The sequence below is a fragment of the Ictalurus furcatus genome, chromosome 12 (genome assembly GCF_023375685.1).
Source record: "Ictalurus furcatus strain D&B chromosome 12, Billie_1.0, whole genome shotgun sequence".
In the NCBI taxonomy this organism is placed as follows: Eukaryota; Metazoa; Chordata; class Actinopteri; order Siluriformes; family Ictaluridae; genus Ictalurus; species Ictalurus furcatus.
In genome coordinates this window covers 18351096-18366578 of record NC_071266.1, presented here as the reverse complement: position 1 = coordinate 18366578, position 15483 = coordinate 18351096, and the positions used below count along the sequence as shown (strand labels likewise).

Here is a 15483-nt window from a genome sequence, read left to right as displayed (position 1 = left end):
CTGCTCCGAACAAAGAAAGACTCCCAAACTTGCTGTGTGCACCTTTTGTAAAACTAGCACTTCTAAAAGGGCTTGGGTACCGGATTAATTCTTGGTGGAGGTACTTCTCAGGCTAGAGCGGTAGATTAGATGAGTTAATTGGCAACATTACACACATTGCCAAACCCAGGCTATAAATACATAGTATAGGACACAAACTATTAATCTTTTTAATATTAAACATTTAAGATTTATTCACTGCAGTACTGTTCCGTAACCTTTTAATGAACAGGGTTGTGTAGGATCTTGGGCCTATCCCGGGAACACTGGGCAGAAGGAAGGAAGGACTGAATGCCAGTCTATCGCACATGCACAAACTCACTCACTCATACCTATGGGCAATTTAGTGTTACCAGTCTATCTACATGCAAGTTTTGGGACTTGGGAGGAAAGGAAACCCACACAGACAAAAAGAGAACATGCACAGTGAGTAACCTGAGCTCAGGATCAAACCAGGGACCCTGAAGCTGTAAGGCAGGAATGATATGCTACCGTGTCCCAGGGATACATTACAGAGCATTGTGCTTGACCTACAGTATAATTTGCTTCTCCTTCTGCGTTCTGATTCAGCTTTCATTTCTTACATGCGTTATTCAGTGAATAACTTGCTAATTATTTAATGATCTACTTTAGGCTATATTTTAAGGGTTTAAATAATTATTTTTAATATAATGTAGTTACTGTTTTATTACTGCTATTAAACATTTCATGGCTTCACTCATTAGCAATACAAATTTTTTTAAAAGCTAAATTGTTACCACTTATACTGTATGCTATAATCTTCAGGCGCAGCAGAAAATTTAAACAAGTGCTTTCCTTGAAGTGTAGGCCAACCTGTTATCTGCAACTTACTCTTACAATAGATAATGATAATGCAGAAATCTTGACAGGCAGCTATAAGAGACTTGTTTTGATTTGTGATGTAGAGCGAGGTAGCAAGGAAACAAGAAAATACCATTTGTGCATGTGTGTGAGTCAGACAGAGGGTGTAACAGAGATGGAGATTAGTTGAGTGATACTGTACAATGATACTATAAATATAAGGACACTGTGGCAAGACAAGAGGAGGTGCTTTCACATTTAAAACCTGTAAAATTGACGGCTTAACTTTTCCGGTGAAGGTAGCAGTTTCTGGGGTTTTTTTCACGCAAGCAACACGAATGTGTTATTGCCATTCACAAAGCAACATCAATAAAGCTATCTCGGCTGTTGTTATTTCCTGGAAATTGCGTTCAGCTTTTGTGCCAGAGTTACTGAATATCTAGGCTTACTTCTACTTTGGCAAAACAGAATGCCAGACATACTATTTTGTACAGTAGTATGCAATATTGGACATATAGTATCTGTATGTTGACAAGTGGGAATGATATCTTGCACACTTCTGACTACAGAACCTTACAGAAAATACTTCACTACATTCTGTAGAGTATGAGTAATATTCTAGCATAGAGATACTATTTTGATATGTTATGTATTACGGTGGTATGCTGTTGTGAACATCTTCAGCCACACAATTGCCAGAGATGCATTTCCTGCACTGTAATAATGGCTCTTATTCATACATGACTGCTAAAAGGAAAAGAAAAAGAAAAAGGAGAGCAAAATAGATATTTTCAAAAGGCTCTGATGCTCTGAACTGCCAACCTGCCAGAAATGTATGTCACTCAACTATTAGAACCATATGATATCGAGAAAATGTTATATGTGTATGCATTATTGCATCAGGTGTTTAAAAAATGGAATGCATTACTCATAGTGTAACAATGTGATTGTTATCTGAGTTTGGGAATTTATCAGAACTAGTCATGTTTGTCAGCATGAAAAAAAAAAAATCTTGATTCTATAGTGTTATTCTTCATATCTACACATAACTCTTTATTACTCCACTCTACAAAGTACATTTAATATACAATATATGGTAGACTTGTTTCCTGGACAAGGCAATTAGTTATGTACATTGTGTAGCTCTTGATGCACACGACACAGCCCGTCTTTACGTTGTCCTGAAAGGAACTTCTAGTAGATCACTCTCAATTTTTAATTACTCAATTCTCAAAAAAAAAAAAAGAATCCCCAATTATTGTGTTGCAAGAAACAATCCCATGTTTACTTCATCTGTTCCTGTGATCTAAATATGGTTTATCTTGGCATTGGAAACAGCCCCCTCCCCTCTTTTTCTGTTCTCTTTGTTCTGGTGTTCTTCCAGCACAGTAAGCGTGCCAGAATCACACCTCTCTCCCTCTCGCCTCTCTCACTGGCTCCCTGTCATATTTGGAGGTCTGCAATCGATAGGGGCGTCTGCGATCATGTTGCCACGTGTGATTCATTTGGGTAACCTTGGCGACGGTTTGATGTGCTTGCTGTGGCGTGTGTGTACGTGTACATGTATGCGTGTGTGCATGACTCGGTTGGCAGTGGTGTGAGTCAGAAAGAGTATTTGCTGCGTGGAGGAGCAAGGCTGCCTGCTGTATCGATCTGTTTCTCGGTGCTTGCCACGCTTTACTAGAACAGCCGTTTGATCTGAATGATTAGAATGATTAGTAATGATTAGCTGCTGCCAAGTTGTTATTATTTTTTAATGAAGAGCCTTCATATCTTGATCAGCAATAGTAGTTGATGCACAATGGTCAAATATGTATATTTTAAATGGGGATGGGTTTATAATATATCTAGAATAACAATTAACAAATGTCAAATAAAAGTGCAGTTTAAAAAAAAATTTTTTGGCCCTGAGATATCTTTGAAAAACACTACCAATTTCCAGTACCAAATTCATAGCATTGTTAAACAAAAAGACATTCTGTGGTCTAAAATGTTAAAGTAGTCACCATGTCATGAAGGACAATACATTTAGAGAGAATAATAGAGGCCAGTTAATTGTAGAGTTCTCTTACATCGTATGTTTCCAGATAAGATGTGATTTTGTATTAGGTATAGTATTAAGTGTTTAACAATCTGTTTTTGTCTTTCTCCCCACCCCATTACCCATAATTGTCTCTGCAGAATTCCATTCGCCACAACCTGTCTCTGCATACCCGCTTCATTCGTGTGCAGAATGAGGGAACGGGCAAAAGTTCATGGTGGATGCTGAACCCGGAAGGTGGGAAGATGGGAAAAGGCCCTCGTCGGCGAGCTGCCTCCATAGACAATGGCACAAAGTACCTAAAATCTCGAGGCCGGATAAGCCGGAAGAGGGTCATGGGGATGGGCCGAGGACTTGGCGCTGGGCCTGGGATCCAAGGGTCCCCAGAACATGGTAGCCCAGCTGGGAAGGGTGGCATGGGAGTAGGGAGTGAGGAGTTTGATGCCTGGGCAGATCTGCACTCCAGAACAAGTTCCTCTGCATCCACCTTGAGTGGCTGCCTGTCACCAATCGTGGCTGAAGCAGAGCCAGATGAACCAGAGGAGGGAGGGCTGTCCTGTTCGGCTTCCCCTCGCCTCTATCCGAGCCCCACTAGTACCAGATCACCTGCACTGGGCACTGGGGGCCACTGTCCTTCAGTAGAGCTCCCTCAATTGGCTGACCTTACTGGAGCCATCAGCTTGGATGAAGACTTCTCTCAACCACAGCAGCTCAAGTGCAATGGTTACCATTATGGCCCAGGACCCAAAGGGGAAACATCATACTGTGGTACTGTCTATGGTCAGCCTTCCATGAGCATGCTGAGGCACCATGCCCCTATGCAGACTATCCAGGAAAACAAGCCAACCAGCTTCCAGCGCCCCCTAAGGGCTTATTCAGAGAACAATGCTCTGGAGAGCCTATTAGCTGGTGGGCCACAGTACTGTGGGAAGGACATGGTGGTGGGGCAAAATCAAGCTGCCCATTCTCTAATGTCACAGTCTAATGGCATTGTGCACACTCATGGCCATGATCAGAGCTGCAGTCACAATCACAGCCAGAATCCCAATCCCAATCAAAACCTTCACAATGATCATGGAGCAAACCATAAGCAGAACTCAAGTCTTCATCACAACCAAAATCGCAACAAGCATCACCCAGATCTAGACTACAATCATGGTTCCAAACATCACTCTGGTCATGACTACGGCCAATCTCACAAGCAAAACCATAAGCTTAACCCCAGCTCTAATTCAAACCATATGCACAGCCATATGCAGCACAGCAACTCAAGGCAGTCAACACTCTCTCCCAGAGTCAACAATGATATGTTGCAGCCCTACAATCACAAATCCTCCAATCCATATGGCCCTCGTGCCCACCTTCCCTCTACCTCCCTACCCCCTAACCCAGCCGGCTTCATGGATGTGCCCCAGGACCCCTCCTTTATGGCGTCTGCACCCCAAACTCGCCATCAACCTTACCCAGGTGCTCAACACCAGGGCTTGACAGAACCCTGGCATGGATACTACCACTACCACCACCAGCCAGCCCAAAATGGCAGTCACCAACCTGGTCACCACCAGCCACCTCCTAACCGACTGCAGCAGTCAGAGATGGAGATAGAAGTCCACCAGAGCAGTCTGGATGGTGATGTGGAGTCTGTTCTTCTCAACGATTTCATGGACTCTACGGAGGGAATGGACTACAACTATGACGGATCACTTTCACAGGGTGTTGGCATGGGAATAGGCTTGGGAATGGGGATGGGGATGTTCGCAGGGCCTCCGCAATCACATAACAGCCAGAGTTGGGTTTCTGGGTAACACAGACACTAATGGGGAAAACTTTAACCGTAGGGCCCTGTGGGAGGTGGGGTGGGGTGGGGTCTGATCAGGTCAGAACTGATTTGACTGTGATTTATTTTTGCTCAGAGAGCCAAACAGTACAAGAAGGCATTTTAAGGACATATATTTGCTGGTGTCGGTGCAGTCATTTTGAACGTAGAGTTCTCCATAAATATTCTTCCTCTTTCCTCTCTCCTTCTCTCTGTGTTTCCCTGCTGTGGATTAGTATAATGGCATTCTTCAACCAAGTTTTGTCCTCTCTCTGTCCCTCAGTTCACTCTTTAATATCCATCACCTCTTTCTGGTAAAAAGCTCTCTCAAGCACTTTACATCCATCTCCCTAAATTCAGAGGCAGTAACAGCCACTCTGAAACCAGGGGAATCATATTGTTTGCTGGTTCGCTGGGTTTAATGTATCCAAATGACTCTGTTATCCTTCCAGAATGAAAAAAAAAATTGTGTTCGTGTTTTTATTTTTTTTAAGTTTTTTTTTAAATTTTAATTTTAATTTTTTTTAAATAAAAAACTTGATTAGAAGATGGAGAAATAAATATCTGTGCTGTCAGGCAGTGTTGTGTACATGTTGGTCAGGGTTGTGTGTGTGTGTGTGTGTGTGTGTGTGTGTCCTCGTCCCATGCAGGCTCATTGGATGTCCCTTTTTCCATATGCTAGGACAGTCATCCATCAGCTCCACTTTATTGATATTCGGCATATCGTTTTTATTCTCCAAAGTAATGCACCAGCTATGCATCACTACTCCAAATCGAATGTGGCACTCAGAGTATCTTTTTTTTTTTCAGGCAAACCAGCTTAATGTGTTTTGGCTAGAGTGATGATTGAAGTCACTCTACAGCAAATGGTGGGGAAGAAGAGAAAGAGACATAGATAGGGAGAGGAAGGTAGACATAGACATGGTGAGAGAAGGAGAGAGAGAGAGAGAGAGAGAGAGAGAGAGAGAGAGGAAACATGCAAATAATACCCTGTTCCTCTTTCTCTCCATCTGTGGATTTATGTAACTTTCCCTGTAATGAGATAAGGAACGATCAGAGGCTACCACACTTCCTGAACGAGGCTCTTTCCAGTGCACCTCTGGCCAACTCTACTGTGGCAGTCTCCTATGATCTGAAGCACTTTGCGCTTCAACTTAACTCCCCCTTTTGTTTACATTAGCATATTGCATTATCATTAGCCTATGCAGTGTTACTTTAGATAATCAATGCTGATATCAGTCATGAAGCCTCATTCAACCCTCATTAACTCGGCACTGTCAATCCTAATTCAATACTGTGCTGGAATTTCCAGAATATAACCTTAAATGACACTCTATTGCGTCAGCTTAATAAAGTAATTGGTTACAGTGTGGTGATAACATTGCCAAAAGACAAAACCATAAATCCAGGCCCAGTCAGACCAATTTTTGAGAAAAGCTATATTACGCTGCCTTCAGAATTTACACTAGTGAACTGCATGCTAATTAGCCCAATCAGAAAATGGGTGCTATCTCCCTTTCCCAGACGAACTCCTGTCATATCCTCTTCATCCACTGATTACACTTAGGGGAGATAGAAATAATTAAGTGCTTACCAAGAATGATGATTTGTGTGTGTTTTCCATTTTAAAAAGCAACTTTCAATTTTGTCATCATGCTGCCAAGTGAGTTCACCTACACTGTGATCCTCCAGACAGACGTCTCTTTTCTAACCTCCAGATGGCCACATAGCTGACATATCGGTCTTTCTTTTTGTCTTTTATTATAGATGTTATGTAATTTTGTGACTTTTTTGTGGAGGAAAAAAATGGTGTTATACATTTTCAATGCGTTCCCCGTTGAGTGGGTGAAGCTCTTTGGACAGATTTCTCATGATGCTCGATCTCAGAACTTCCTCACCAGGTTTCTAGAAAAAATAGAGTAAGAGGGATAGATGAAGAGAGAAGGATAGAAAAAAAGAGGAATGAGTGGAGGAGACTGATCGATAGGCTGACAGAGAGAGACAGATTGGAGAATGAATTAGTTGAAAAGGAGAGCAATAGGCTGCTAGGTGGAAAAAAAATGAGTTCAGAGAGAGACAGAGAGATATATAGATAGAGAGAGTGTGTGAGAGAGAAGCAGAGAGTTCCTTTCCTCAGCAAAGCTGTTTGAATCAGGCCAAATGTCAAGTGCCTCTCTGCAGCTTTTCTTGCACACACTCCGATCAGATAGCTAGCCTTCTCCCTCTCTGTTTCTTTCTCTCTCTCTCTCATCTCTCTCTTTATCACAGAGGACAATAAAGCCTGCCTTCATCTGCCGTCTCTTTTTCCTCTGCACTTCTTTATGTTCTTGGTGACCGGCGCTCTATCATTCCCCCAAGTGTGTTTTGGTCCCTGACCCCATGTCTGCTTCTGTGTAAAGCTTCTTGTGTGTGTGTAGCACAGTGGTGTATCTGAAATGACTATGGAAATCCATCGAGGTTGTACCCTGGTATCCACTATGCCTGGCTAACAACAATATGATTATACAGTTTATATTTATTGGGTAAAAAGATGGGTCTGTGGGTGAATCTGTGGACCCCTGAATCTCCTGTCATCTTTATTATGGAATCATGATGTTATTACATTTTGACTTATGTTTCCTCCTGTACAAAATCTGTATGGAGAAAAAAAATTGTATAATAATTTTTTGACAAACAAATCCTGGTTTTATTTCTTTTTTAAAATGATGTATCTGCTCATCTGGTGATTGTAAAATAAAAACAAAAGACAGAATACTTTGTGTGTGTGTGTGTGTGTGTGTGTGTGTATATATATATATATATATATATATATATATATATATATATATATATCTCCTATATATCAGGGTCATGGTAGAGCCGGCCTAACACTGTGAGCGATGCAGGAATACACCTTGGATGGTTTGCCAGTCCATCACAGGGCACTGCACACACACGTATGCACAAACACACACACACACACCTAAGGGCAATTTAGAGTAGCCAATTCATCTACTGACATGTTTTTGGAGAGGTGGGAGGAAATGAAGAAATCAGAGAACCCAGAGGAAACCCACACAGACACGGAGAGAACATAGAAAACTCCAGAATTACGGTAACCTGAGTTTAGGATCGAATCAGGGACCCTGGAGCTAAATGCAGCATGTAGAGTATAGCCATGTATATATGTATCTATCCCGTGTTGTGCATTTGTGTGCGTGTGTGTGTGTTTGTGTGTGTGTGTGTGTGTGTGTGTGTGTGTGTGTAATAAGGCTCGTTAATGCCCCAGATGCTGTGCCATAGCTGTCTCTCTCCCAGTGGAAACATTCTCACTGAGGGACTGGCTGCATCTGCATCTCCATACTGTTCATACACACACACACACACACACACACACACACACACACACACGGCTGCTCCTCTAATCGACTCTACTCTTCCCAGACGCTGACCTGGTACCATAGACACTTCAGCATGAGTGAGAGACAAATTAGAGAGAGAGAAACACCAGATGCCATCTGCCCATCTTTACCACTCCTGCTTCCATTGCACCTGGGAAAAATGTGACTGGAGGCCCCTGAAATTATCTACAGCTTACCTTAAACATGCTTTTGAAATCCGTTCAAACAAGGTCAGCATGCGGGAGCTCGAACGACGGCTTAGGAATCAAAATCAGATTCCTTTCTGATTAGATATCTATGATTAGCGCTGTTAATGGCTTCAAATTGTTCCCTTGATTTCCATTACAGCGAAACAATAACGCCAGGCTAGCATTTCCACCCATATCATCGAACACACCCATAAGAAGTAGACAATGGAAGTTTCTGGAACAACATATCACTTGTATTTGGAGAGCAGGATTTGTCTAAATGGCATGTGCTGGTGAGCCAAGCTTCTTCTTTTTTTTTCCCACCGTAGTCATGCAAATCATCGAGGCCTGATTTATTTCAGCATTTGATGGATTTATTCTGGCAAAGAAGGTGACAGCGTGCTGACAGAATCCCTCCCCCTCCCCAATCATCCTTTTTTTTCTTTGCTATATCTACTCTATAATATATTTTATTCACAAATTCTTTCTGAGCTCTTAAAGCGTTTTTTTCTTCGTGTTTTCAGTTTTGTATTGCAAAAAAAAAAGCATTATTAATACTCATATGTATCCATTTTATACTTTCAAATTCATCTATTGTGTGAGTTCAGAGAACACAGACACGTGGAATGAAGCATGAATGAATGTATCTGCATGCGGACAATTAGTTTACAAGGGGAGAATGAAACTATTTCGTTGTATGCCATGAAGGATCCAGCTGCTATACAAGCAATATTTACTTTGACAGAGAATGTGCTTGAGTCTCTCCTACAACAGAGTGCTATTTCTTCTTCAAGGTTGAAGTATCATTTTAAAAGAAACTTAAAAAAAAACAACATATAAAAACCTTTAAATAGAATAAAATATTTAATATTTATATATACAGCACATTAAAAAATGTGACATTAAAAAAACAACAACATTGGTGAGTCAGAATACCATACGCTGTTTTTTTGTTAAAAAAAAAAAAACACAAGCCCATGTCCGCATTATCTTATTTATACTATATGAATTGTCGCACCTTGACCTCTAAACCCCAAACTTCACACTGCCTATAGAAACAGCTCTACCTGTATATAAGATGTGTATGATGATGCTGATAATAGCTGGGCTGTGTTGAATATTCCTCTTAGCCAGCTATCATGAATAATATCAAAGATGTTTCATAACATGTTATATGTGGGTGGGGGTCGTCTGTAGCAGCCACAAGCCATGAATGTAGGACACAACTGCCATCAGCAGCCTGCCTGCCCACATCAGGATTAACCATTATTTATTCATGTGGCCCTCTACACTCTTATTTTTTCTTCTCCCTGTTCAGCAAATAAAAGCAGAGCTCAATGCCATGCAATGCCAACTATCTGTTTATTACTCTAAATATCCGTACCTGTAGCTATGTTCAGATTTAAACCTGAAATTGGTGTGGCCTAATGTGTGTGGGACTGTTTTCATAGTTATTATTTTCGTTGGTACCTACCTTTTCTAATGAATATTGAGTTGGTTCTATTTCCCAAAATATAAACAAACTAGCAGTCTAATTTAAACCACAGTTACTAAGGAAGAATGAATGAACGAGTGCATCGTTCGTGTTCACGAATGTCATCTTTTTTGTGCCACAAGCTTCATATCTAATCGTTTGGTGCACCAAGGTAAAACCCTTCATGATTCTGATTCTCTGTAACAGTATTCCAGAGTTTAGGGACAATGTAAGAAAAACATTTCCATCAACTGGGTTGCTACTAATGGTAGGCTTGGCTCGGCTCAGTGAAGTGTTTGTGATGGGTATAATATTTTAGGAGATGAGAAAGTTATGCCAAAAGGTAAACCATTCATCTCATCAGTTTTTATTCATTTGATTTTTTTGTGTCTAGTATACCTTACATTTCATTTATATTTACACATTTTGTCTTCTATTTTGCATGAATTGGACCAACGTTACAAAAAATAATCATGCATCGTCTGCACAGAAGTGAAAGCCACCATCATATTTGCAAATTACATTAAAGGGCTGGATATAAATGAAGAATATTAGTGGACCTAAACCAGAACCTTGTGGGACAACATAGTGTACCTTTTTAGGCTCTGAAAAAAATCTCAATTTATGCTTACAAACTGGTATCATTCTGTTAAATAAGTTCTTTGACCAGTAAAACACCATGGTCTAGGGTTTCAAATGCTGCACTCAATTCCTATAGGACCACAACAGAACAAGATCCTCAATCTGAGACCGGTTGGAGGTCTGGATGACTTTAGCCAGCACTAATTCTTTATTGTAAGTCTTCCAGTCTGAAAGACATCATTCTTATTTAAGGAAGCAACACAACTTTGGGTGAGAACTTTCTCTAAAATTGTAGAAAACGTATTGGAGATCAGACAGTGATTCGAGAGGTTACCACTGGTTTCTTGTGTACATTATTTGAATCATTTTTAACTTGTGATCATGAACACATGTTAACTGAAGATGGAAATCTGCAGGCATATTTTGTTTATTCCTGGTTTTATGTCTTTCTTTTCAGTTTTTGGCAAAGCAATCCCTACTTTCTAAATTAAGCCAATATGGCTCAAGCTGCAGAGCTGTAAATGACTTTCCTATATCATTCGGATAGCAAAAATAGTCAAACTGATACAGACTAATCACAGTCATCTTGTTAAGAAGAATTTAGAAAGATGGGTATGTGGCAGTGTATGAATGGTTAAGGTTAGAGAAGAGCTCACTTTACTTATGATCTTCACGCAATTAAAAAAAAAAACAACAAAAAACAAACAATTTTTTGCATGAAATCTGGTTATTGTGTCTTCGTTCTCTGACTCCTTCTGCTTATCATTGCCCTCATAGAAGCAACTGATTTTTTTTTTTTTTAATTAAGTTCATTTAAATTAATTCAGTCAATTAGACTTCTGGAAGAAATGAAAATGAACAGGAAAAAACGACCGACTCTAACCTCTCTGCCAGGTGCTTTATTCATGAGCCGCACTGTGAGTGAAGGCTATTAGTATCCTTTACTCAGTCATTCTCTCTTCCTCTGGAAGTGCGTGTAAGAGTGAGTGAGTGACTGAGGAAGTGTGTCTCAGGCTGTGTAGGTTTGATGGTGTTAATAATAGCTTATGTGTTAACATTCCTGTCAATCACAGCGTGTATGTTTATGTGTGTGTCACAGCACAATCTAACAAACTCACCAAAGCTGAACTCAATGCACTGCAATTCTCATCAAAAAAGATCATCAGTTTGCGAACACCAGCCGTTTAAAAAGGCAGCTTTAATCTACAAAGTTGTCAGAATAGAGCAATTGAAAGTGACAACAGAATATCCAGAATATGTGGGTGGATTGTACTGTTATTTCTGAAGATGAAGAGAGTGCAAGGATGCTGTAAAAAGCAGGGCAGTGACAGACACTGTCGCTAAAAGCTCAAAACGTTTTCATTTTCAGTCAGAAATTCAGAACTCGGTGCGTGATACTCCTAATCACTCTCGGCACAGTGAATTATTTTCCATCAAACGTTTCTAGCATTTCTAGGCAATCTCTAATTGTCTATACAATATATTCACATAACCTGTGTGCTAATACATGGGACAAGAGTGATTTATATCAAATGTGCAAAAGCACAAGTACAGTGATCCGTCATACTGAACACTTCTTTGCTAAGCATTCTGCTATTCCCAAAAGGGATTTCCAATATCACATCCCTGCTGGTCCAGTTCACGCAGTGAGAGACCGAATGAGAGAGACAGAAAGAGACATCTAAACTGAAATGATAGACATCTCATTATGCTTTTATGTGCTGCTAAGTGCCGTGGGTTTTCTGGCTGGTCACATGGTATGAGCCAGAGAACTTCAATGATTTAGCGAGCCATTGTCCCTTAGGCGGTTTACTCTCCCCAACGTTAATTAATTTCTCCCTCGTCACTTCCCTGCAGCCAGCTCGTCTGTTCTGTTCAAGGTAGCGACTAATGTGCTTCTTTCAGATTTCTCCTTTTTTTTTTTTTTTTTTTTTTTTTGAGAGAGAGAGAGAGAGAGAGAGAGAGAGACAGAGAGAGAGAGAGAGAGAGAGAGAGACCTTGTCTCTCGCTCTGGGAAGACAAGAGCACTGTGTGATAAAAGATGAAAAGTATAACCTCTGTCCTGATGATACAGGAGCAGTTGTTTTTTCTCTCCATAATTTAAAAGCTATGCTGATCACTGTGTTGTACACCTCTGATGTCCTGCTGTTTTCACACCTGTCAATCTTCCAGTGTGAGGTGGGTAATAATCGGCTTTCCTCGGGGAGATAAGAGCATTAGACACGCACGGCAGTGAAAGGTCATGCTAACCTACAGCAGGCAGTCTATGCACGCCGTTTGCTCTGACAGTCAATGAAAGAGTGGAAGAGTTAAAAAAATATAGATGAATGGTCATGGCCTCTCTCTTGCTTTCTCTCTCTCTCTCTCTCTCTCTCTCACTCTCTCTTTCACTCACTCACACACACACACACACGTATTCTGTGGTCTCCTTCTTCCGTTCTCTTTCTAAATCAAGTTGGTTAATTTGAAACCCTATGTGTCATGCATGTGAGAGAGAACAGAAGCAAAGAGAACTGGCAATGGACAGCGAGCAAGTCTACCAAACACCACCACTCACAGAGGAAATTTACAAAAAACCGAAGGAATTATTACTTAATCAGCCATCATGCTTGTCTTATTTACTCAGATCTCAACTCATGTATTGAAATAATAGTCTCATTACGTCTCAGTTCTAGCTCACCCATTGGTCAGGACCACACTCAGCTGATTAAATAGCAAAACAAGTAAATGACAGTGAAATGAACCAACCATGTTTTTAGTGGGTGGGGTCACTTTGTGGGAAAACATGTCACCTCATGGTGTCTGGGCAGCCAGACTAAGGTGTCCCAAAAGTCTCCATACTTAGGGGAAATTTTAGCAAAATATCTTCCAAAATTTTTCAGTTAGAGTATATATATATCAGATAGCCTTTTAAAATGCCTTTGACAAAAGAAGAACGTATTGAAATCATTCATGGCTGGATTGGATAGCTGTCGCAAGGTTGCGATGGACTTTAACAGGAAACATGGTGAGCACAACACATACACCACTGTTGCCAAACTTATTAACAGATTCAAAAAGACTGGAAGTGATGCGGACCGTGGACGTGGACGTCCATGAACATCCACTGATGAAGGCATAACTGATGTGGTGCTGGTGTACATAGTCCCCTATGTATGGAGACTTTTGGGACACCCTGTATAAGTATGATCAAAGCCTAGCTATACGTTTGATGTACAGCCAATTGATTAATTAAATGTATCAGTGCTCAAGGAGAATGGTGAAGTTTGTCTGAGGATTTGTTCACACATTACACTCATTCTAGGGACAATTTAGCATTACCAGTCCATCTTACCAGCATGTTTCTGGAAGGTGGGAAGAAACTGAAGGTGGAGGAACCCCATGAGGACATGGGGAGAATATGCAAAATTCCACACAGACAGTAACCCAGGCTCAGGACTGAACCAGGGACCCTGGAGCTGTGAGGTGCGACACTACCTGCTGCGTCATCATGCCTTCAGGTTTTCTCTACTTTAGAACTAATCTATCCATGACAACAAGATTATGATTGTGTTCCTCGCTTTACTTTGTTTAAGCACCTGGCAACATCATGCTCAAGTTAGCTGGAATACAGGGCCTTATAGTAAATAATATCCACAAATGATCTCTCTCTCTCTCTCTCTCTCTCTCTCTCTCTCTCTCTCTCTCTCACTCTCTCTCTCAGTTGCACACACCAACCGTCTGGTATTATGTAGCCACTTAGTGTGCATGTGTGTAGGCAGATGATTGAACATCTGTGTGCATGTATGCAAGTGTGTTTTAATATCACATGCACTGAGAACTGCTCGTCCACATATGCCATCTCCCCAACATTACCTAAATGTCTTGTCATGTGTATGGAAAAGTGTGTCTCTGTGTGTGTGTGTGTGTGTGTTGGGGGCGGGTGGTGTGTGTGTGTTTGTGTTTGTGTGTGTGTGTGTGGGGGGGGGGAGGGGGAGGGGGTATTTATTTATTTGTTTAAAACCCCCCAAAACAAACTATGAGCCAAAATATTTCTTTTTGTTTACTGAATTTAACTATATGCTTAGATTTAGATTTAATCAACAGTAACAATTCATGGAAGGTCCTCACAAGGATAGTAAGACAAATGCGTTTCCAGTTTGTGCAAGTGTATGCAAAGACTTAGAACAGATTAGTCTGTAGATGTGTAAGCTCATGCTGAGGAGCAGAGCATCCACAGTATCTATTACTATTAGACCTACGCAAGTGTGAATAATCATACCTACATGTTTAATAGAAAACCTTAACCAACGGTTTATTCCAAATCTTAGAGCTGTTGTTCTCTTTGATAGGCACACGCTGACAAATCCTGAATAATCAATTATTGATTAGTAGATCTGAAAGTTTGATGCTCTGCCTAGAGGCAGGATTAACCTGCAATGTGTGTTTCTCTACAAACCACATCATCATACTGCTACATGCTGTGAAGTTCCTGATACCTACAGTATGTCTGCACTCTGGGACTTTTTCAGATTATCATGGCTTTGAAGCAAATCTTCAATTTATTTATTTATTTATTTATTTTGCCTTTTGGCTAATGTAGGGTTTAGAGTTTTGAATAGTTTTGAATAATTATAATCTGGTAGTCACGACACTCAAAGTAAAACACACTACAGTCCAAGAATGCTACAATTTTCTCCACAATCAGTCGCTTGTATTTATATCCTACACCCTTTATTTCTTTCCCCCCTGTTTTGTTTCCTTTACGGTGATGTGCTGTCTGACCTTTCCGGGGTTACAATAACTGTTGTCATACTCACACTGGCCTTTATATACAGGTGTCTGTCTCTCACTCTTTTTCTCTGTCACACTACAGCGGTGAGTTCTACTGAATTCTACTGATTTATTTATGATGTGACTTTTAATATTATTCACTTTGACACCAGCAGAGAATGCATCACAAATCATCCCCCAGGCTGTTTATGTGTGAGTGTTCATCTGCCTATGTTAGACAGTATTATAGTTAAGAACTGCATTCTTCCTCATCACACAAACAAGTTATATAATATCATAATTAGGACTGATTACAAAGTCCACAAATATAAGAAACAGTAGATACCACATTAGTTGCTCCTACTAGCTACAGTGATGCATCAACATGC

The 15483-nt window shown here is 40.6% G+C and overlaps 1 protein-coding gene across 1 annotated transcript in view; it reads left to right on the top strand.

The window, feature by feature from the left end:
* Positions 1 to 6989, top strand: part of foxo6b (forkhead box O6 b) — a 36240-nt gene extending 29251 nt beyond the window's left edge. The window contains exon 2 of the mRNA XM_053638149.1: positions 3043 to 6989. Within this exon, the coding sequence (XP_053494124.1) occupies positions 3043 to 4707 (1665 nt within the window). The 3' untranslated portion in view covers positions 4708 to 6989. The remainder of the gene's footprint in view (positions 1 to 3042) is intronic.
* The last annotated feature ends 8494 nt before the right edge of the window (positions 6990 to 15483 follow it).